Source organism: Phyllobates terribilis, unplaced genomic scaffold (genome assembly GCF_046119375.1).
Source record: "Phyllobates terribilis strain yellow unplaced genomic scaffold, ASM4611937v1 Scaffold_4__5_contigs__length_816908805, whole genome shotgun sequence".
NCBI classification, from domain to species: domain Eukaryota; kingdom Metazoa; phylum Chordata; class Amphibia; order Anura; family Dendrobatidae; genus Phyllobates; species Phyllobates terribilis.
Genome location: NW_027362764.1, coordinates 57,541,670 through 57,565,679, shown reverse-complemented (window position 1 = coordinate 57,565,679; position 24,010 = coordinate 57,541,670). Strand labels below are relative to the sequence as shown.

At 45.1% G+C, this 24,010-nt stretch overlaps 1 protein-coding gene across 8 annotated transcripts in view; it reads left to right on the top strand.

Annotated features, from left to right (window-relative positions):
- AKAP9 (A-kinase anchoring protein 9) overlaps positions 1-24,010 on the top strand; it is a 200,529-nt gene that overhangs the window by 54,109 nt on the left and 122,410 nt on the right. For 7 of the 8 annotated variants that reach the window (XM_073677390.1, XM_073677392.1, XM_073677395.1 and 4 more), the window contains 9 exons: positions 1,268-3,580; positions 4,871-5,081; positions 6,793-6,872; positions 7,736-7,826; positions 8,217-8,302; positions 9,829-9,922; positions 16,129-16,360; positions 18,780-18,876; positions 20,603-20,959. In XM_073677390.1, coding sequence (XP_073533491.1) covers positions 1,268-3,580; positions 4,871-5,081; positions 6,793-6,872; positions 7,736-7,826; positions 8,217-8,302; positions 9,829-9,922; positions 16,129-16,360; positions 18,780-18,876; positions 20,603-20,959 — 3,561 coding nt within the window. The remainder of the gene's footprint in view (positions 1-1,267; positions 3,581-4,870; positions 5,082-6,792; positions 6,873-7,735; positions 7,827-8,216; positions 8,303-9,828; positions 9,923-16,128; positions 16,361-18,779; positions 18,877-20,602; positions 20,960-24,010) is intronic. The other variant, XM_073677388.1, reaches the window with a different exon arrangement.

The following is a 24,010-nucleotide window of genomic DNA, read 5'->3' as shown; positions in this document are numbered from 1 at the left end:
TTCATTGGCTAATACATGTCGTACGGGCACCGACTATCACAGGAGAATCTCTTTTGTGATTTACCACAGGCGAGTCAAAATGTGTTTCCATACTAAATTAATGTAAAGGTGCCAATACCAGTGACACAGCAAGCTTTAGGTTTTTCTATTTTTCCCTCCCATTGTTTTCTGTTTTAAATTCTTGTTTATAATTTGCTCTTTTGTATTTATCACGAGGGCTCTATACAAAAAACTGTTTCACTTGATTCATTTTCTTCAGCAGATATTCCACATTATGTACTTAAACTTCAGGGGTGCAAATAACGAGGCGCAGGACTGTATGACCTGGATGTATTGATTGATATGACATAGATATGCAATAATTATATAGATATGGGTATATAGAGATATCGCATGAATATATAGATGGATATATAGATATAACATGGATGTATAGATGAATAGAACAGATATATAGATGGATATATAGTTATAACATGGGTGTATAGATATAATATAGATAGGAGATGGATATTACATGATGGATATATAGCTATGACATGGATGTATAGATATAGGTAGGATATAGATATGACATGGATGTATAGATATAATATAGATAAGATATAGATATGATATGGATGGATATATAGATATAACATGGATGTATAGATGAATAGAACAGATCTATAGATGGATATGACATTGATATATAGTTATAACATGGATGTATAGATATAATATAGATAAGATATAGATATGACATGGATATATGGATATGACATGGATATATGGATGGATATGACATGATGGATATATAGATATAATACAGATATGATCTGGATATATAGATGGATATGACATGGATGTATAAATGAATATTATATATTAGAGAGATAATTATGGATAAGGTAGATGAAACATTAGGGATATATGATTATAAATTAGTGAGATTTTTTGCCCACACAATGACCTATTTGCCTGTGTCCAGGCCCTGATCTGTGCATTGGGGGGATCCTCTCCGATCTCCTGGATCACACAGGAATAATATCACTTTCTCTTGAGCCATTATATTATCTGCTTACTTTTGGGTCTAGTAACCTTGTATCTGTGCACAGTATGTACCTTAACAGAACAAAGACCCCAGGACCCGTATCCGGAGCCATCCTACTAGGAGGGGTGTTCTCCACCTTCACAATCGTGCCGTAGAACAAAGCCTAAACTGTGATTGTAGTTCTGCTGTCTGATATGTCTGCAGTGCGATGTAAATCTCACGCTTCTCTCCAAGGAACAGCAGAAAGAACTTGAATCCGTCTATGAACAAAGGCTGAATGAGAAGGATCTGGCGGCCGATAGCCTGAAATCAGCCTTACACAATGAAGAAATCAAGTGTACAGAACTGCAAGAGAGAATCAGTGCGGCCGAAAAATCTGTCGCTGAACTGAGAGAACAATTAACCCAGAAAAGCCTGGAAATAAATAGTCTCTCCGAAGAGCTAAACACTTCCAAACAAAGAGAGAGGAGATCCTCAGACGAAATCAAGCAGTTAATGGGCGCCGTGGAAGACCTTCAGAAAAAGCATCATAAAGACAGTCAGTCGGAGGCAGACCTCGTTCAGCGAATGGAATCGGAGACACAAAGAAAACTGGAGCAGCTTCAGGCTGAGCTAGACGAGATGTACGGACAGCAAATTGTTCAGATGAAGCAGGAGCTGGTCAAGCAGCACACGTTAGAAATCGAGAGGATCCATGCCCAGCACAAGCAAGAGCTAGACAACATCTCTGCCCAGACGACCATCAACGTGACAAGCGAACGAATCGGTGAACTCAATGCTGTCATTAGTGAATTAAATGCCAAGCTGCTACACTCCGACGAGCAGAGGATGAAAATGAAAGTGGAATTGGCCAAGAAACTTGAGTTTGTTTCATCAGAGAAATCCCACCTGCAAACGCAAATCGAGGATCTAATTCAGGACCTCAGTTTTGCCCGGGAGCAAATCCAAAAAGCCAAGCAGAGCCTTAATGAAAAGGAAAACAAACTCAACGAAGCCAACAGTTTCTTGACCACCATTGATGACCTCAAGGCAGAACTGAATGCTGCCAAGGAATTTACCAAAGAATTAGAATCCAAACATGAAGCTGAGGTGACGAATTATAAAATTAAGTTAGAAATGTTGGAAAGGGAGAAGGATGCGGTGCTGGATAGGATGGCGGAGTCTCAAGAGGCCGAGCTGGAGAAAGTTAGGACTTATTTCTTATTCAGTCAAGAAGAAGAACTCTCGAAACTCAGAGAGGAGTTGACTCGAGAACATACCACGAATGTCGAAAACCTGAGAGATAATTTAGAAACAAAATACAAAAACCAGAACGATCAGATGCAACATGAAATGTCCCAGACCATCACTTCCATGCAGTTGGAAAAAGATAGCTTGATAACCAAACAGAATAATTTAATGCTGGAAATTTCAAAGCTTAAGGTCTCCTCGCAATCGGTCAACGATCCTAAGTCAGAAGAGATGATGATTCAGATTAACAAACTGCAAAAGGAGTTGGCTTGTCTGAGAAGAGAGGAAAAAGAGAAGGGAAGTATCGAGCAAGAGGTACAAGTTTTACATCTGAGAATCAAGGAACTTGAGAAACAAGTGGAAGGTGAAGACGTTCTGTTGGAAAAACTGTCTGTTTTAGAGACTGATAATAGGCTTCTCAAAGATGAAAATGATGCCTTACAGAATAGGACAAAAGACCCTGAAAACCACGAGGACCTTACCGAAGAAGCTCATTTAGACTTAAATCAGATTGAAGTTCTCTCAACGGAAAATCAACGACTGAAGAACTCTGAGCTTCAGCTGAAAGAAGAGATCGAAAAACAGAAGAACACATTTTCTTTTTCCGAAAAGAACTTTGAGGTCAGCTACCATGAACTTAGAGATGAGTATACCTTCCTGGCGAAGGAAAAAGAGCAATTAGAAGACAGTAAATCAAAGCTGGAAGAAGAGTATAGATTAAGGTTCGAAGCTTTTAAAGTTGAACTTGCTGAGCTGAAAGGCGACAAATTGGGAGAGTCTCGGGTCAGTCGTTCTAAATTGACCACATCTGATCAACTCCATGTCGGAGAAGTCGTTGAGAAAGATACAACGGAATTAATGGAAAAACTAGAGCTTGCACAGCGGGATAAGCAAGAATTATCGCTAAAACTTACCGGCCTATCAGAAGAGTTGCAATTAAAACATAGTGAAATTAACCAGTTAAAGGAAAAAGTTAAATCATTGACTATCGAAAGAGATCATGAGCGTTCAGAGGATGAATCATGTATGGGACATAACGAGGATATCCCAAGTACTGTCAGCAGCCGAACTGATGGTGCCGGGACTCGCGTATTAGAAGAAAGTGTTTATCTGATTGAGAGTCGCCAATTATATGGATCGCCACAAGTTAGGGATTTGCAAAAGGAAGTTCAAGAAGAGTTTGTGGAAAAAGAGTCCCTGTTACAGAAGTTGCATGAGCTGACTGGTAAACTGGAAGCGGAAACTTCCCTGTTGGAAAGCACACAATTAGAAAGAGATGAGCTTCAGCGAAAAGTGGATACAGTAGTCCAAGAACAGGTGGGTGGCTTTCTGCTTATAAGAATACTTTGTAATTATACCGTTCCATTTATTTCAATACAACATATACGGTTGGCCATAAATGCTCTATTCGCAACGGGTAAACATCCCAATTTCCCTTCCAGACGTCAAGTACAGCCAAAAAAAAGTTTGCCAGGATCCACTATAATAAATTAGTTTTATTATCACCTCTACAGCACGTTTCGACCCACACAAGGGGCTTTTTTTTTTTTTTTTTTTTTTTTTAAGTGCATGTATTGACCAGGCAGAAAGACGTGGATGCTGGCAATGTTTTCTTTTTGTTCTAAAGGACTTTCATACGGTCTAAGCAAATGTTCCAGTTTCTGGCCAAGATTTACTCCCGTAGAGTAGTCGATCGATGATAATTGTTGCTCATTTAAAAGGTTCGTTCCAAAATCGTGAGTTGGTTTACCCCTATCTGTAGGCTTGGTCATTTTTTGGAGCGATGCCTTTTGAACATCTTTATTTTTATTCATACAAAATAAAAATAGCGACGAGTCGTGAAACGTTTTGTCCATTTACGTCTATATAGGTGTCCACAATTGCTGTTTTTTAGCTGTTTCGTGCGGCTTCCCAGGCAGATAGATTTCAGTCCTTTTACGTATTCTTTCTTTGTGCCTCTGTAGGGATAGTAATTGTTTCTGTGACTCAGCCGATGGCCATTTACATGCACAGTTTCAGTTCCTGCGTAATGAAATACATGTAAAGAATTCCAACTTGCAGGTTTTTTTTTTTTCTTTTTTTTTTCCTACAGCAGATTTAGGTTGGGTTGCAGGCGGCCATCGTATATCCACAAAACCATAAGGTAACAATTCTGGAGCAAAAATGTAGAAAAATGCTCCAGAATTGTTTTTTATTTTGAAATGCAAGGTTTTTTTTTTTGCTGTTTTTTTTTTTTACAAAAGCCAACAGATCCTTCTTTAATTGACAAAATAAATGTCAATGGACTAATCTAGTCTGCAGAAAAAGAAACTGTACTCGTAGGAAAACGCAAAAGTTTGTCTCGTTTCCGGGATAATGTACAGTACAATAATGCTGTTGTTAAGTCGCTGTCCTCTGCGCATTCTGTCCCAGTCTACACAGTAAAGCCGGAATCAGAAAAATGCAAGTGTCTTCTGATTTGGCTCTAGTGGCCAGTGTTAAAACTGCACTATTGGGCATGTGGACTGGACCGTCTAAGGACATATTTGTAGACCTGATGATGAACAATATGTAGACCTCTGATATGTTGATTTTTCATTTTTTTCCTGCCTTGTCCCTGCGGTGCAGGCGGATCTGGTCCTGCAGCTGGAGGCACAACGTATCAGCCTTACCCAGATCCACAAGGCTCATCTGGAGCTGATGAGCGAGAACTTCCGAGCCGAGAAAGAGCACGAGCTCCGCAGCCTGAGAGGGTCGCTGCTCGCCGCTGAGGAACAAAGGATGCAAGAGCTGCGTCAGCAAGAATCACCCAGCCGCCCACCGCCGCCTCCGCAGACAGGTAACCATGCGTGCACCGGGCACATGGCCGCATCTGTAGGATCGTAAGACACTCCCAAGTTTACACAGCAGGAAAAATGCAACCTAAAAAGGAACCCAAATTCTATTAGCCGGCAAATGTCATTATTACACAGCTGTATTTCCTATATATAATATATATAAGCTTGGAGTCATCGCTTACAGATTCTTAATTTTGCCTCCAAACACAGACAAAGCTTATCTTCATCTCCAGCTAAAGCCATGAAAGCGCGAACAGAAGCTGTAGAGAGGGGTAATACATGTTATAACTAGTGGTCAAGGGTAATGAAGGAGTTAATGGAAGCTTCCCCGATTGTCTAGGGTAATTGAGGGGTTAACTTCAGCTGCTTTGATGGTCTATCTTAGTGGAGGGGTTAATGTCAATTTCCCTTAAGATCTAGGGAAGTGGAGGGTTACTGCCAGCCTCCCTGATTGTCCAGTTAGTGAAGGGGTTAATGTAATCTTCTCTGTTGGTCCAGGGTGGTGAAGGGGTTAATGCCAGCCTCCCTGATTGTCCAGTTAGTGAAGGGGTTAATGTAATCTTCTCTGTTGGTCCAGGGTGGTGAAGGGGTTAATGCCAGCCTCCCTGATTGTCCAGTTAGTGAAGGGGTTAATGTAATCTTTTCTGTTGGTCCAGGTAGTGAAGGGGTTAATGCCAGCCTCCCTGATTGTCCAGTTAGTGAAGGGGTTAATGTAATCTTCTCTGTTGGTCCAGGGTAGTGAAGGGGTTAATGCCAGCCTCCCTGATTGTTGGGGAAGTGGAGAGTTAAGGCCAGTTTTCCTGAAGGTCCAGAGAAGTGGAGGCTTCAGACCAGCCTCCCTGATTGTCCGGGGTAGTGGAGGCTTCAGACCAGCCTCCTTGATTTTCCGGGGTAGTGGAGGCTTCAGACCAGCCTCCCTGATTGTCCGGGGTAGTGGAGGCTTCAGACCAGTCTCCCTGATTGTCCGGGGTAGTGGAGGCTTCAGACCAGCCTCCCTGATTGTCCGGGGTAGTGGAGGCTTCAGACCAGCCTCCCTGATTGTCCGGGGTAGTGGAGGCTTCAGACCAGCCTCCCTGATTGTCTGGGGTAGTGGAGGCTTCAGACCAGCCTCCCTGATTGTCCGGGGTAGTGGAGGCTTCAGACCAGCCTCCCTGATTGTCCGGGGTAGTGGAGGCTTCAGACCAGCCTCCCTGATGGTCCAGGGAAGTGGAGGGTTAAGGCCAGCCTCCCTGATTGTCTGGGGTAGTGGAGGCTTCAGACCAGCCTCCCTGATTGTCCGGGGTAGTGGAGGCTTCAGACCAGCCTCCCTGATGGTCCAGGGAAGTGGAGGGTTAAGGCCAGCCTCCCTGATGGTCTAGGGAAGTAGAGGGTTAATGCCAGCCCCCCTGATGTTCCAGATAGTGAAGGGGTTAATACCATCTTCCCTGTTGGTCCATGGTAATTGGGGGGTTAATGCCAGCCTCCCTGTTGGTGTAGGGTCGTGAAGAGGTTAATGTTGCCCGTTTCCCTGATGGTCCGGGGTGATGCCGTCTTCTCGGATCTTGGGTGATAGGTTTTGATTTTGTAACATTCCCCTTTAATTCCATCTCTTATTTTAGTCTTCAGTATCCCTGGAATTTGCAGTTTTGTTTTCTGTACATTTCTGAGTGTAATGTGAATGTTTGCTGCAGCGATTCAGGTTTGGAATAATGTGCGGATGTTCCTTATCCTCAGATACTGACGGCGAAACCTGCCAGGACCTTACAGGAACGCTGAGGAAGAGGATCAGCGAAGAATGTCACCATATCAATCAGGTGAGAAGAAAGTGTCCCCGAAGGATGAAGGCTTAAGGTATCCTACAAGTAAACCCACAAAGGACCCCATAATGACCCGGGGCAGCAGCTGCAGGAAAAAAATCATCTCTTGTTTTTTTTAAAATACAAAAAAAATGGACAAAAAAAAAAACAATTGTTATTGATTACAATTTAATGAAGGAGCAGGAATTGTTCACCTTTTGGGACTTTTTTTTTTTTTTTTTTTTTTTTTTTTTTTACTTAAATGTGTATATTTTGGGTTAAAAATAATTCTTACTATTGGGTTTCATTAAAAATTTTGCACCGTTTTTTCTTTTACAGTTTCTTTGTGCAAGAAAGTATTCAACCTGGATGTGGTCTGTAGTTATAAATCAGCCGAGAGGGGTTCAGAAAATGATATAACCGAGTTACAAACTCCTCCAACAGAACCTCAGGCGGAGCTCACTGACAGATTGTCAGTTAACTCATTCTGCAGAGAAAGCAAACGGTCCAACATTTTTAATGAAACCCAATTGCAAAAATGCTTTTTAGCCCCAAATACATGCATTTAAGTAAAAAAAAAAATGTCTTCAAAGTGAAGAACTCCTTGAAAAAGTTGCCTCTTTTTGCTGTTATTACCTAAACAAATGCATGTAAGATGATGGGCATATATACCTTTTAAATGTCCAATAGAGGAGGGCACAGCTGCTGGAAGCAGGGCCACATTGCCCGGTCAGGAATGGAGAAGTGTTTTTTTGCATATCCTGGTAATTTGCCAAAAATGTAAAAGATGAAAATAACTCTTTAAAGTTTTTTTTTTTTTTTTTTTTTTTTTTTTTTTTAAGTTTTTCTTCTCTTTTTATTTCTTTTTATTTTCTCTCCAGGTTCTTGGTGAGAGGCTGGCATATTTGGAAGTTACAACTGAGGAGGCCGACAAATCCAGAACGTTGGACCGACACAGAGCAGCTGTGCAAAGTAATTCACATAGGTTACTGCTTCTTCAGGGCTTCTCAAGAGCCTATTAGTACATATGTCAGCTGCTGCAGAATCTCTTTGGAAAAAGAAGTTAGATGCCTTTGCTTCATTGGTGGTGCATTAATCCCGGCCACCTTCGCATCCAATTGTGTTTTGTGTCCACAGCTCTTGTACAGACCTATGCGTCTCCATGGTAACAAAACAGTAAACAAAGTCTGTGTGGTGTATTCCTGCAGTCTCCTATATATTTTTTTCCCCCATTGGCCTCTGCATAGTCTGCACAGGAGCTGTAGACACTAAACGACCAGAATTTATATTTTTTTAATTACATTTTTCTATCTGTATTTTTCTTCTGTTCTATTTCTTACGATGTATTGTATGTCGCCGCAGCTCTACAAACAAACCTGGAATCACTTCTACAAAGGTTTTTGAAAGAATATAAGCAGATGAGCGAGGTTTCTAGTTGTTTGGGAAGGGTAAGAATCACTTTTTTATATACGGTCTGTAAATTAAAAAAAAAAAAATGTTTGTGTCTGTCTTGTGCTATGGGATGGGGGGGGGATCAAGCATGTTGGATTTCAGCATGCGTGATACTTTGTTCTAGGGAAGATGAGCCTGTTCCAGTGGTGCTAACAGCAGCTTATTCTCCTCTCCTAGCTAAGAGCATGCCCACTTTCTCCCATGTAAAGTATCCAGCGCTCCTGTAGGAGAAAATACAGGAGCTTTTCTTCATGTTATCACTACTCTTACCATTCACAGACTTTTACCGTCACCTTCCCCCTTTGTAAAGTATCTAGTGACCCCAGGGGATAGGAAGCAGGAACTTTTCTTCATGTTATCACCTCTTTTACCACTCACAGCCTGTTGCTATCGTCTCCCCTGTAAATCACAGAGTGATCCTATGGGAGAGAATGCAGGAACTTTTCTTATTATCACCCCTCTTACATCTCACTGTTTGTTACGGTCACCTTCGTCGTTGTAAAGTATCCAGTGTCCCTCAGAATGGAGGATGCAGGAACTTTTCTTCGTGTTATCACCTCTTTTACCACTCACAGCCTGTTGCTGTCTTCTCCCCTGTAAAGCACAGAGTGACCCTAGGGGAGAGAATACAGGAACTTTTCTTCTTGTTATCACCCCTCTTACATCTCACTGCTTGTTACTCTCACCTTCCCCCTTCTAAAGTATCCAGTGACCCCAGGGGGGGGGGGGATGTAGGAACTTTTCTTCATGTTTATCACCCCTCTTTCTTCTCACAGCCTTTTACTGTCCTTTTTACCTTTGCAAAGTATCCAGTGATCCTGTGGGGAGAAAATCCAGGAACTTTTCTTTGGGTTATCACTCCTATATTTCATTCACAGGGGATATATGCCTCCTAATTTTCACTTTTATGGGAGAAGGGGTATCTTATTTCTACATCAAATCAGGACATATCTCAACCCAGATATTTATTGGCATATAGATCACATAAATCTTTGTTGGTATGACACAGGTGACCTCCATGAACTCTTCGCATCCTGAGCTATTACTTTTAGTTGCTCTCCATATGACTCCTTTAAACATAAATTGACATCATTTTTTAAATAAAATGTTATAAAGTGACGCAAATTTGCAAAAAAAAAAAAAATCAGCCAGGTATGAGTGGCATTTTTTTTCTGTGTTATCTTTATTAAACTGAACCTATAGATTTAGTGTCTAGCGGCATATAACGAACACATGGCGGTCATTAATTGTGGATAATATTCCACATGCCTCTTTGTCTTTTATTACAAGTGGGCACATAATTTACATCACGATAAACACTTAGATGCAAATGAATGTAGCCGGCGGCATACAGCCGGTCACAATGCGTCCTGCACCTCTTTCCCCAGAAAGGAAATTGATATTCAAATCTGCATTGGGCCATTGTAGTCGTATTTGTTCTTTATTTTCCCGCACAGCCCTCCTGATGGCACATCTGTCATAACCCTTCATATTCTTGGCATCATATATTGTTCTTTTACAGACAGGAGATCTTCAAGGTACAAAAGCGGAGACCGAAATTACCCCGGTGACTCAGATTGTGATCGATTTGCAAAATTCTGCACCGAGCCAGTCAGGTAAATGCACATGGAATTTGGAAAATTTGTTATTTTATAACATTTTTCCATTGTTCCCATTAAGCGAAGTAAACTTTGCTTTACCGATTTTGCTTTCATGACCATTTTGACCTCCAGTCTCTTCCAAATCAAAGGGAAAAAATTATGGCTAGTCGCTACTTAAAAAGTTTTCTCGATGATTTTCATGCTTTCCTTTTTTCCTCTCCTTCTTCCAATAGCCATGACTTTTTTTTTTTTTTTTTAATTATTATTATTTTTCTGTCAAGCTAATTTTATTTTTTGCAGGACGTGTTGTACACCAACACATTTAGTTTACTATGCAAAGTGCTATAAAATTGGGGGGGAAAAATTGCAAGTGGAATGAAATGTCGAAAAAAAAAAAAAATTGGGTTCCATCAGTGTTTTTTATGTTTTGTTTTGATGACTTTCATTGTGCCGTAAAAATGACGCGGCAACATGATTCTCCAGGTCAGTACAGTTATGGCGATACCAAACTTGCATTGTTTTGATTAATATTTTAGTGGTTTAAAAAAAAAAAAAAGTAAAAATGTAAAAAATAAATAAATAAAATGTGTTTTTTGAGACCTGTCAATTTTTTATTTTTCTATCTACGAAACAAAGTAAGGGCTTGATTTTTATTTTAGATTTTTTGCATGAGAAGTGTAAGTTTTTATTTGTACCATTTTGGGGGACATACAATATTTTGATGACTTTTTATTGCATTTTTTGGGGGCAGTGCGGTGACCGAAAAACTCACATTTTTAATTTTTTTTTTTTTTTCGTTTTTTTAAAGGAGTATTCCCATCTCCAAGATGTAGCAGATGTAGTAATAATAATAATATTAGCAAATACCTCCAATTAGAAATGTAGTATAGTTCTTCTGATTCACGATTTCTGTTTCCTCATGTGCAGGGCATTGCAATAGCTTAGGTATCCATGGTTACGACTAATTACAATGCACTATATCAGTGGTCGTAACCATGAATACCTAAGCTACTACAATGCCCTGCACATGAGGAAAGAGACATAGCGAATCAGAAGAACTATACTGTATTTCTAATCGGAGGTATTTGCTATTATTATTATTATTATTATTACACCATCTTGGAGATGGGAATAGCCCTTTTAGGAACTTGAACCTGCAATTGTCTATATGCTGCAATACAACTTTTGGGAAGAGGTTTAAGGGTCTTCACATTAATAATGGGGTCCCCAGCTGTTAGTGAAAAAGGCTACATAGTGGTAAGGTGATCACAATTTCTTACAGGGGTTTTCTAAACCAGACAGCCCCTATAAAGACTGCAGTATCCACCGGATTTGTCCTAAATGTCTAGTGCAATGGAGGGGTAAATGTTTGCATCCCTGGTGGTCTAGTGCAATGGAGGGGTAAATGTTTGCATCCCTGGTGGTCTAGTGCAATGGAGGGGTAAATGTTTGCATCCCTGGTGGTCTAGTGCAATGGAGGGGTAAATGTTTGCATCCCTGGTGGTCTAGTGCAATGGAGGGGTAAATGTTTGCATCCCTGGTGGTCTAGTGCAATGGAGGGGTAAATGTTTGCATCCCTGCTGGTCTAGTGCAATGGAGGGGTAAATGTTTGCATCCCTGGTGGTCTAGTGCAATGAAGGGGTAAATGTTTGCATCGCTGGTGTAGTGCAATGGAGGGGTAAATGTTTGCATCCCTGGTGTAGTGCAATGGAGGGGTAAATGGTTGCATCCCTGGTGGTCTAGTGCAATGGAGGGGTAAATGGTTGCATCCCTGGTGGTCTAGTGCAATGGAGGGGTAAATGGTTGCATCCCTGGTGGTCTAGTGCAATGGAGGGGTAAATGTTTGCATCCCTGGTGGTCTAGTGCAATGAAGGGGTAAATGTTTGCATCTCTGGTGTAGTGCAATGGAGGGGTAAATGTTTGCATCCCTGGTGGTCTAGTGCAATGGAGGGTTAAATGTTTGCATCCCTGGTGGTCTAGTGCAGTGGAGGGGTAAATGGTTGCATCTTGGTGTTCTAGGGTTTTAAAGTGGTCAGTCTCAGCATCTCCTATATTCTAGGGCAGTGAAAGGGTGAATATCCATATACCTGCTTGTCTGGGGCAGTAAGTATTTCTAGTGGCCAATGAAGTGCAAGTTACTGTCAGAATCCCTGATGGTCTGGGGCTGATAGGGGTTTAGTGTAAGGATCCATAATAGTTATGGGCAGAGAAGGGATTATTATTAGCATCCCTGATGATCTACGGTAGTAATGGTATTAATATTAAGATCTCTGATGGTCTAGGGCAATAAAAGTAAAATTTGTCAGTATCCCTGGTGGTCTAGGGTGGTAAGCGTATTCATATTAAGATCCTTGGTGATATACGGTAATGAAGGGAATAATGTCAGTATCCCCTGTGGTCTAGGGTAGTAATGGTATTAATATTAAGATCCCTGGTGGTCTAGGGCAGTGAAGGGAAACATGCAAGTATCCGTGGTGGGCTAGGGCAGTGAAGGCAATGATGTGGGTGTCCTTGGTGATCTACGGTAGTAATGGTATTAATATTAAGATCTCTGATGGTTTAGGGCAGGGGTCCTCAAACTTTTTAAACAGGGGGCCAGTTCACGGTCCCTCAGACCATTGGAGGGCCGGAATATAGTTTTTTAAAAAGACTATGAACAAATTCCTATGCACACTGCACATATCTTATTTTGAAGTAAAAAAACAAAACAGGAACAAATATAATATTTAAAATGAAGAAGAAGTAAAGTTAAATCAACAAACTTACCAGTATTTCAATGGGAACTATGGGCCTACTTTTGGCTAATGAGATGGTCAATGTCAGGTTCCATATTTGTCACTGCTAGTCTTAACAAGTGATGCAAGTGTGCACCAGTTAGTCTGGATCTGGTTGGAGAACAGAAAGAAGGCATTCTTTAACAAATTACCTCAAGCTCAGACTGGTGTGGTGCGAGAGTCCCCAATAGGCAGCATAGGTTCCTAATAGGCAAGTAAATGTCCCCAATAGGCAGGTAAATGTCCCCAATAGGCAGCATAGGTCCCCAATAGGCAGGTAAATGTCCCCAATAGGCAGGTAAATGTCTCCAATAGGCAGCATAGGTCCCCAATAGGCAGGTAAAGGTCCCCAATAGACAGGTAAATATCCCCAATAGGCAGCATAGGTCCCCAATAGGCAGGTAAATATCCCCGATAGGCAGGTAAATGTCCCCAATAGGCAGCATAGGTCCCCAATAGGCAGGTAAATGTCCCCAATAGGCAGGTAAATGTCTCCAATAGGCAGCATAAGTCCCCAATAGGCAGGTAAAGGTCCCCAATAGACAGGTAAATATCCCCAATAGGCAGCATAGGTCCCCAATAGGCAGGTAAATATCCCCGATAGGCAGCATAGGTCCCCAATAGGCAGGTAAATGTCCCCAATAGGCAGGTAAATGTCTCCAATAGGCAGCATAGGTCCCCAATAGGCAGGTAAATGTCTCCAATAGGCAGCATAAGTCCCCAATAGGCAGGTAAATGTCTCCAATAGACAGGTAAATATCCCCAATAGGCAGGTAAATATCCCCAATAGACAGGTAAATATCCCCAATAGGCAGCATAGGTCCCCAATAGGCAGGTAAATATCCCCGATAGGCAGCATAGGTCCCCAATAGGCAGGTAAATGTCTCCAATAGGCAGGTAAATGTCTCCAATAGGCAGGTAAATATCCCCAATAGACAGGTAAATATCCCCAATAGGCAGCATAGGTCCCCAATAGGCAGGTAAATATCCCCGATAGGCAGCATAGGTCCCCAATAGGCAGGTAAATGTCTCCAATAGGCAGGTAAATGTCTCCAATAGGCAGGTAAATATCCCCGATAGGCAGCATAGGTCCCCAATAGGCAGGTAAATATCCCCGATAGGCAGCATAGGTCCCCAATAGGCAGGTAAATGTCCCCAATAGGCAGCATAGGTCCTCAATAGGCAGGTAAATGTCCCCAATAGGCAGCATAGGTCTCCAATAGGCAGGTAAATGTCTCCAATAGGCAGCATAGGTCCTCAATAGGCAGGTAAATGTACCCAATAGGCAGCATAGGTCCCCAATAGGCAGGTAAATGTCCCCAATAGGCAGGTAAATGTCTCCAATAGACAGGTAAATATCCCCAATAGGCAGCATAGGTCCTCAATAGGCAGGTAAATGTACCCAATAGGCAGCATAGGTCCCCAATAGGCAGGTAAATGTCCCCAATAGGCAGCATAGGTCCTCAATAGGCAGGTAAATGTCCCCAATAGGCAGCATAGGTCTCCAATAGGCAGGTAAATGTCTCCAATAGGCAGCATAGGTCCTCAATAGGCAGGTAAATGTCCCCAATAGGCAGCATAGGTCCTCAATAGGCAGGTAAATGTACCCAATAGGCAGCATAGGTCCCCAATAGGCAGGTAAATGTCCCCAATAGGCAGCATAGGTCCTCAATAGGCAGGTAAATGTCCCCAATAGGCAGCATAGGTCCTCAATAGGCAGGTAAATGTCCCCAATAGGCAGCATAGGTCTCCAATAGGCAGGTAAATGTCTCCAATAGGCAGCATAGGTCTCCAATAGGCAGGTAAATGTCCCCAATAGGCAGCATAGGTCCCCAATAGGCAGCATAGGTCCTCAATAGGCAGGTAAATGTCCCCAATAGGCAGCATAGGTCTCCAATAGGCAGGTAAATGTCTCCAATAGGCAGCATAGGTCCCCAATAGGCAGCATAGGTCCTCAATGGGCAGGTAAATGTTCCCAATAGGTAGGCTGTTTCCCCCTTATAATGCCATATGCAGGCTGTCCCCCCCCCCCCCTTATAATGCCCCATGCTGGATGCCACCCCCCATATAATGCCCCATGCAGGATATCACTCCCCTGTCTTTATAATGCCCCATGCAGCATGTCACCCCCCCCATATAATGCCCCATGCAGCATGTCACCCCCCCCATATAATGCCCCATGCAGCATGTCACCCCCCCATATAATGCCCCATGCAGGATATCACCCCCCATATTATACCCTATGCAGGATGTCACCCCCCCATATTATGCCCCATGCAGCATGTCACCCCCCCCATATTATGCCCCATGCAGGATGTCCCTTTCCCCCCATATAATGCCCCATGCAGGATGTCCCTTTCTCCCCCATATAATGCCCCATGCAGGATGTCCCTTTCCCCCCCATATAATGCCCCATGCCGGATGTCACCCCCCCCATATTATACCCTATGCAGGATGTCACCCCCCCATATAATGACCTATGCCTCCATACATAAAAAAAAAAAAAAAAAAATCCAATACTCACTTCTCATCTGCTGCCGCTGCTCTACTCTGGTCCGGACTCCAGCGTTGCGGCGGCGTTGTCCCGCTCAGCGCTCCCTGTGACGGCCAGGGGAGGGCGCGGTGTAAAGACGTCACCGCGCCCTCTGACCTGAGACGTCACAGGGAGCGCAGAGCAGGAAGACAGCAGATCTGCGGAGGCACGGGGAGAGGTAAGTATCCGCCTGCTGGGGCCCTGAGCAAGCGGGGGGAAGGGCGGGCAATGGCACCGCTCTCCTCTCTGCTCATAGCCCGGCGGGCCGGATGAAAGTCCTCCGCGGGCCGCATGTGGCCCGCGGGCCGTAGTTTGAGGACCCCTGGTCTAGGGCAATAAAGGTAAAATTTGACAGTAAACCTGGTGGTGTGGGGTGGTAATAGTATTAATATTAAGATCCTTAGTCTTCTAGGGCTGTGAAGCAAATAATGTCAGTATCCCTGGTGGTCTAAGGTAGTAATGGTATTAATATCCCTGGTGGTCTAGGGGAGTACAGGGAGTAATTTCAGTATCCTTGTCAGTCTAGGGTAATAATGGTATTAATATTAGTATCCCTGGTGGTCTAGGATAGAGCAGGGGTTAATGTAAGAATCTCTGGTGGTCTGGGGAAGTTTAGGGGATAACCTGGCTGTAACAGGAGGCCGAGCATTGATTGTTCATCTTCCTGTTTCTTCTCTGATCATAGAGATAAGTGCAGGAGATGGAGGGAACTGTGCAGCTACTGGATGCCTGCACAGTTTCCTCTGCGATGCGGCAGAGCATTTCAGGAGCACTGTGCCCCATCATTAAAGGGACAGCATCTGAGCCAGAATCTATTCCTCGGTCTCGTCATATCTTTCTTCCAGACTGTAGAACAGAATATTTTTTTTCTCAGTTGCCATCAGTAAATCTTCACCTTTAATTGGTCTTCTCAGGTGTCCAGGACGCCGTGATTTCCCCGGTCGCGGCATCAGAAGAAACCGAGAGACTAAAAAGTGAGTTCAGCCAGCAGCGAGCACAGCTCGAAGAGGAGCACACGCGAGAGATCCAGCACCTGCGATCGTATTTCCAGCAAAAGCTGAAGGAAAATGAAGACAGATTCTCTACAGAGATAATTCATCTTCAGGAGAAGTTCCAGGTCGTCTCAGCCGGATCTCTGGGGGACAGGTAAGATGACGGGACTATCCTTCATAAGACGGAAGCACAGGGGCGAGGGCGAACAGGGGATTGAGATCTATCCATTTACCCTCTTTCCAGCAATAGATTGTAGAGAAGGAGCACGTCCCAAAAATGAGTTTCATAGCCGCATGGAATACTAAAGCGCGGGCCACCAGCGATATCCTGGATTTAAAGGGGTATTCCCATCTCCAAGATCCTATCCCAATATGTAGCAGGTGTAATAGTAATAATATTAGCAAATATCTCCATTTAGAAATGTAGTACAGTTCTTCTAATTCACATTGTCGATTACCCAATGTGCAGGGCATTGCAGTAGTTTAGGTATCCATGGTTACGATCAAGAACAACTAACTGTTACTATATGAGTGGTCGTATCCATGGATTCCTAAGCTACTGCAATGTCCTGCACATGGCGGAAGCGACATAGCCAATCAGAAGAACTATACTACATTTCTAATTGGAGGTATTTGCTAATATTATTACACCTACTACATATTGGGATAGGATCTTGGAGATAGAAGTACCCCTTTTTAAGGTGAAAGGTGAAATTACAATCCGTTCCCTTTAATGGGGTCATCAATGGGACCTAATAGCTGCCAGGTTAACAAATAATCTGGATTATTGGACGGTTAATAAACATAATAAAAATAAATGAAATGCTAATACAAAGTCTGCATCGAAGTGAGTTTCTGGGTTATTAGATGCCACATTAAAGGGATTTTGTTAGCACTTTTTAAGATAAATGTACAAAAAACTAGGATATGCCATTAGCGCATGATTGGAGACTCTCAATGATCCTGAGAATGAAGGGGGAGCAGTGCTGGTACCCTCTCCTCCATTATAATCCGACTGCTCTCCTCCCAAATTGGTATATATATGGTTAAACCAGTGACCCCTTACTGAGGAATGGAGTGCTTTAAAAGGGGTTTTCCACGAGTTGTGGAGTTTACCTGGATAACCCCTTTACTGAGCTATGTACTTGTGCCAGCGGGAACAGATTTTAAAGGGTCTTAGTTGTGAAATAATCACGTATCAATTGGGTAGGGGATAACGTCATGACCACTGGGACCCCCAGCAATCCCAATATAGAGCCTCTGAAGACCCCCGTCTGCATGAGGCAGAGGTCGAGCATGCATTTATTCTCTATGGAAGTGCTGGAAAAAGCTAAGTCCAGTGCTCTGCTGTCTCTGGCAGTCCCATAGAGAATGAATGGAGTAGAGGGGGGCATGCTAGACCTCCACCTCATGCAGACGGGGGTCTTCAGTGTCTTATTCTTTGGATCAGTGTGGGGTCATGAAGTCGAACCTCCAGTGTGTAGGAAATTATCCCCTTCACAGTGGATAGTGGATAACATCAACACTTGACACAAAGGGATGTGTGCACACATTAATTTTTTCCTGCAGAAAATTTTGCACTGACCTCATGGCAGGAAAAAAACTGCATAAAAAATAGGCGCGGATTTGCCCCATTTTTTTTTATAAAGTATTTTTATTTACATTTTTCCAACAGTTTTTAAACCTACATAATGCATAGTCAAAACCACGTTGTTTTGCCCCATTTTTATATGTGTTTTTGTTGCAGATTTTTCTCCACTTATTAGTTTGGGTGAAATCTGCAGCAAAAACACTGCAAGAATTGACATGCTGCAGATTAAGATCTGCAAGTAAAAAACAAGCAGCATGTGCACGAGACTACAGGGATCTTTGCTGGCCTAGGAAATGCTTCAGGTTTTGTGACAAATCTGCACATAAAGAAAGGTGACAAACTGCAACGTGTGCACAGACCCTAAAGGGATTTTCCGGTTTTAGAAAAGCACTGTAGTCCAGCTCCAGTTTGTTTCTTAAAAAAAAAAAAATAAAAAAATTGTGCTCACCCTTCCTGGGTCCAGCGCCTCTGCTCTCTGTGTATGTTATTGTCTGCAGTGGTCACACCACATCGACAGCGCTGCAGCCAATTGGTGGCCTCAGCAGCTTGTACCGTAATTCTCTGATTGGCTGCAGCGCTGTTGATGTGACCTAAACGCTGCAGACAATTACAGACACTAATAGCAGTGCCGGAGACTCAACACTGGACCTGGGAAGGATGAGTAAAGAACAGTTTTGTTTTGTTTTTTTAAACAAACTGTACCTGTGCATAGGAGCTTTCTGAAACTGGAAGACCCCTTTATAAGTTCTTGAATATGAATATGAATGTTTCCATTCACTGACAGCAAGTATAGATCAATAAGTAAATTTTGGGTTTACCTTAATGTAAGATGGACGCAACAAAATACAATCTCTGCGTCAGGTCCCATAAGGGCTGCAGACTTTATACGGACACCGGTCGTGCGGATTATCGCTGATGTTACTTCTTTAACCGTTTCCCTGCTGTCACCTGATTCTCATTGTGACTTGTGCTTTGTTCTCAGGGAGCCCTGCAGAGCGGCGGAGGCGGCGGTGGAGCTCGGCCCGGAGGAGGCTGCCATATTCCACAGCGTGGTTGCTCCATCTAGCGATGTGTTAAAGGTAAATAAGGAAGGTGGTGTTTGATATTCGCCTTTTGTTTGTGTAGCTCCATCTGCGAGCCCTGCCCTGGTAACAGATCTGCAGTATATACAGGGAGCGACGCTGCAGTATATACAGGGAGCGACGCTGCAGTATATACAGGGAGCGACGCTGCAGTATATACAGGGAGCGACGCTGCAGTATATACAGGGAGCGACGCTGCAGTATATACAGGGAGCGACGCTGCAGCCTGAAACCAGCAGATCAGGACCTTTTACTAGTGGAGCCGCCGAGGTTCATAAGTGACTTACGGTATACGCTGTGAGCGGGCGGTAAGTGAACCTTATTGGTGGGTTTATTCTTTATTTCTTGCATTATTCCTAAAGTAACATTTTCGTAATTAATGGGATGCTCTATGCAAAACTGGGGTAAGACCCAAATGGTCAGGACACTTCTTATGTGACAGCACCGCATTCAGTACCGATACATGGTCAACCTATGATGACGCCATATCCTGTTAGCCGCCGGCTTTTAGCCATAGTCACAGTGCAGGGAACGATTTACCGTCATTGTTCTCAGCACCACTTACTTTATAGTAAGAATCATCTGTAAGTAAGCATCGGCACTTTGATTGACAGATCGCTCTACCGCACATCTGTGCAGAGTGAGCTGTCAATCAAAGTGCCTGTACGTGCTTACAATATAGTGAGCATTGACTTGTGAGAGAGACGAGGGCCCCCCTGTGAGAGAGACAGTGGCCCGAGGGCCCCCCTGTGAGAGAGACAATGGTCCGAGGGCCCCCCTGTGAGAGAGACAGTGGCCCGAGGGCCCCCCTGTGAGAGAGACAATGGCCCTCGGGCCCCCCTGTGAGAGAGACAATGGCCCTCGGGCCCCCCTGTGAGAGAGACAATGGCCCGAGGGCCCCCCTGTGAGAGAGACAGTGGCCCGAGGGCCCCCCTGTGTGAGAGACAATGGCCCGAGGGCCCCCCTGTGTGAGAGACAATGGCCCGAGGGCCCCCCTGTGTGAGAGACAATGGCCCGAGGGCCCCCCTGTGAGAGAGACAATGGCCCGAGGGCCCCCCTGTGAGAGAGACAATGGCCCGAGGGCCCCCCTGTGAGAGAGACAATGGCCCGAGGGCCCCCTTTAAAAGAAAGAATGGCCCGAGGGCCCCCTATGAGAGAGACAATGGCTCGAGGGCCCCCTTGTGAGAGAGACAATGGCCCGAGGGCCTCCTTTAAAAGAAACAATGGCCCGAGGGCCCCCTTGTGAGAGGGACAGTGGCTCGAGGGCCCCATTTGAAAGAAACAATGGGCCGAGGGCCTCCTTTGAAAGAAACAATGGACCGAGGGCCCCCTTTGAAAGAATAGTCCAAACGCCCCCTGAGAAAGAAATAATACCCCAGAAAAACTATATATATTCCACTTGCCTCAAACCCTCCAGTAGAGTCTTCTTTTAGCGTCCAAGCGCAGGAGGAGCAATGCAATTGTATCGGCATGCCGCATGTAATGCGTGCCCCCTAAAGAGACCCGTGGCCCACATGAAGGTGAGTGGTAGAGCAGGGAGCCATTAGCTCATTGCTCCGTCACAGGTATTGATTACATCAGTGTACTGTGGACACTCGCCGGAGCTATGAGCCATGGGTTGGGGATCCATTCTGTACAATCAATGTATTAAAAGTGTGTGAATATCATTACTTGAAAATTGTGCTTATAATTCTTTTTTTTGTTTGTTTCTATTGCGGAATAGAAGGATGAACAAATGGGGGATCATTCTCTCCGTCAGCCCTTCGGCCTCATTTCTCAGCAGTTGCAGTCCCTGAGGCACGCTCTATACACGAAGTATGTGGAAGAAGTAAACGCTTTAAGGAAGCAGCATGAAGCGGAACTGGATCAGCTCCGAGCCGAACTGACCGAGGGACACAACAAAGAGAACGCCGCTCTGAAACAGGAGATCATCCACCTGACAAAGGCCAAGCAAGAAATCCTCAATGGCAGCTTCCAGGAGCCGGCATTGTATCCCATCCCGGAGGAAAAGGATCCGGAGGACTTAAATCAGCTGGTGGAGGAGCGATTCCATGAGAAGATTGAGGAGGAGGTGGCGCGGGTGAGTCTGTCTGTTTTATCCTCTGTCTCTTTTAATAAGGCTGTTTTCTTTATAGTGCTCTACGCTGCTCTATAGTGAAAGGAGTGCATGACCAGCTGAGATTAATGGGGTACTCCCAGATTGCAAATACATGGTCAGTCGGGGTCCTACTTCTTGGATCCCCACCGATCCCGAAAATAAAGAGGTTGCGTTGTTGCCTCTTTTTCACATTTATTCATAGTTTCAAAGCTGCTCCTTTATGCAGAGAAAAACTGAGAATCAGCAAATTACAGCCACCGGTCCAGAAGAGACCCCTGTGCAAGAACAGAATATGGGCCCATTGCAGTCCAATAGCTCATAATGCAGCCCTTTATGTATCTGTGACTGAAGCTGCTTGCTGCTTTTTAAGGTGGAAGTGAACCCCCTTATTTCTCAGACCCCTGTGCAGCTGCACAGTTTGTACCAATGCTATGTTCACCTCTATACAGGTCTATACTTATGGTACCTCCTTTGCCTGATATTGTCACGCTAGGTGAGGGAAAGACTAAGTGCAATACGCAGGGAGGAGGCCCAAACACTAGGGAAAGGGGGAGTGGAGACCCCTAGGTAGATCTAATATCACCCTGCCTACCATATCGTCCCTATATAGGTTTTACACCTATCACCGAGCAGTAACCTAAGCCCTGAATGTCCCTTGAGCTAGGCCCTAGATAGGGAGAGGACAGGTTGAACACTAATCAGGCCCCACCTTAACTAAAGACAACAAGGTAAACAAACAAAAGGGGATACACTTAGCTTGAGAAGACACCAGAGAGATAACGCCAACTGTCCTCCAAGGGAACTCCAAGAAGAACCTAGCCGACTGCTAGTGCTCCAAGCCTACACAGAGGTACATAGAACTATCACCGGCTACTCTCTGGAGACACTGAAACTATCTAACTACCCAGCAAGGGTGTGTCAATCAGCAGCAGAAGGTGGAGGTCACTGCTGGATCCTAAAGGAAGAAGGATATAACTACTACAGAGATGAGGGAATCCAGAAGGCGTCTGCAATGCCAAGCGCAGTGACCTTCTACAGCCGGATCCAGAGCGACTGTCTGTCACACCTGACACACTTGTGACAGTTATTGCACAGGGGATGCCGGCAGGTAAGAAGAAGTTTGCAGGGCTCTGATTCGGCAGCCATGGGCTTCCAACGTGGCCCCTGCACCAGGGTCCTGGGGATCATTTTGGTCATGTCTGGCGACCCACAATGTCTAACCATGAAGAATTTTCTGCATGGAATAGATTTAATTTAGGATTTCATAATAAATTATCTAATTGGCTAAGCATGAAGCTATTAAATTTCCCTTGCCTTTCCCATCTGCTCTGCCGGCTTTCACGGCATCCTTTATGCAAGGTCACGGCCCAGTCGGGTAGAACGGAGCACTTTCTATACCCCTTTCTGTGCCACCAGGATCTGGTTTCATTGTCGCAGAAGCCACTATTAGTTGGACGGATTGAGTTTCCAGGTTCGGCTTTCATGTCTCTTTCTAATATGACAGAAGTGTAAGACTTCCATCTCCATAAATGACCAGAAGCCTCAGAGACTAGTTCAAACTTTTTGACTTTTTTTAGGCCGAGTACGTGATGAAATAAACCTGTCTGCTAATAGATCTAGGGGGGACATTAACATTGAAGGAGATCCATTTGCAGCAGCTCTTCTTCTTACCATACCGTCACAAAGGCTCTGTTCACACTGGCATCAAGGCTTGTTATAATGATATATAAATCTGTAGAAAAGCATGGACTTGCTACTCTTACCTCCACAGCCAGTTAAACTGCTTGTAATGCACATACCAGCCCAATAGGTCCAGGAACTGTCCTGATTCTCATGCTCGCTATCCACTCTGTCAGCATTATAGGTGTGGAAACTTCTTTTCCCCAGTTACCAGCAAGTCTTATTCTTACCTTGTCCAATGGATTGCCTGCCAGAATGCCCACCTCTGTTATGACTGTCTGCTCCTGCTCTCCTTGTTGTGCAAACTGTAGAGACAAGGACCTGCCCCACACAGAGACTCGCCCATCAGCACCACACAACATTCTGACCCAATGCTTCCTGTACCGTCAGAGACCCCCCTCTTCTTGTACAGCCACACATACCCGCCCCCACATCCTGCAGCACCACACAAACCCGCCCCCACATCCTGCAGCACCACACAGACCCGCCCCCACATCCTGCAGCACCACACAGACCCGCCCCCACATCCTGCAGCACCACACAGGCCCGCCCCCACATCCTGCAGCACCACACAGACCCGCCCCCACATCCTGCAGCACCACACAGGCCCGCCCCCACATCCTGCAGCACCACACAGGCCCGCCCCCACATCCTGCAGCACCACACAGGCCCGCCCCCACATCCTGCAGCACCACACAGACCCGCCCCCACATCCTGCAGCACCACACAGACCCGCCCCCACATCCTGCAGCACCACACAGACCCGCCCCCACATCCTGCAGCACCACACAGGCCCGCCCCCACATCCTGCAGCAGCACACAGGCCCGCCCCCACATCCTGCAGCAGCACACAGGCCCGCCCCCACATCCTGCAGCAGCACACAGGCCCGCCCCCACATCCTGCAGCAGCACACAGGCCCGCCCCCACATCCTGCAGCAGCACACAGACCCGCCCCCACATCCTGCAGCACCACACAGGCCCGCCCCCACATCCTGCAGCACCACACAGGCCCGCCCCCACATCCTGCAGCAGCACACAGGCCCGCCCCCACATCCTGCAGCAGCACACAGGCCCGCCCCCACATCCTGCAGCAGCACACAGGCCCGCCCCCACATCCTGCAGCAGCACACAGGCCCGCCCCCACATCCTGCAGCAGCACACAGGCCCGCCCCCACATCCTGCAGCAGCACACAGGCCCGCCCCCACATCCTGCAGCAGCACACAGGCCCGCCCCCACATCCTGCAGCAGCACACAGGCCCGCCCCCACATCCTGCAGCAGCACACAGGCCCGTCCCCACATCCTGCAGCAGCACACAGGCCCGCCCCCACATCCTGCAGCAGCACACAGGCC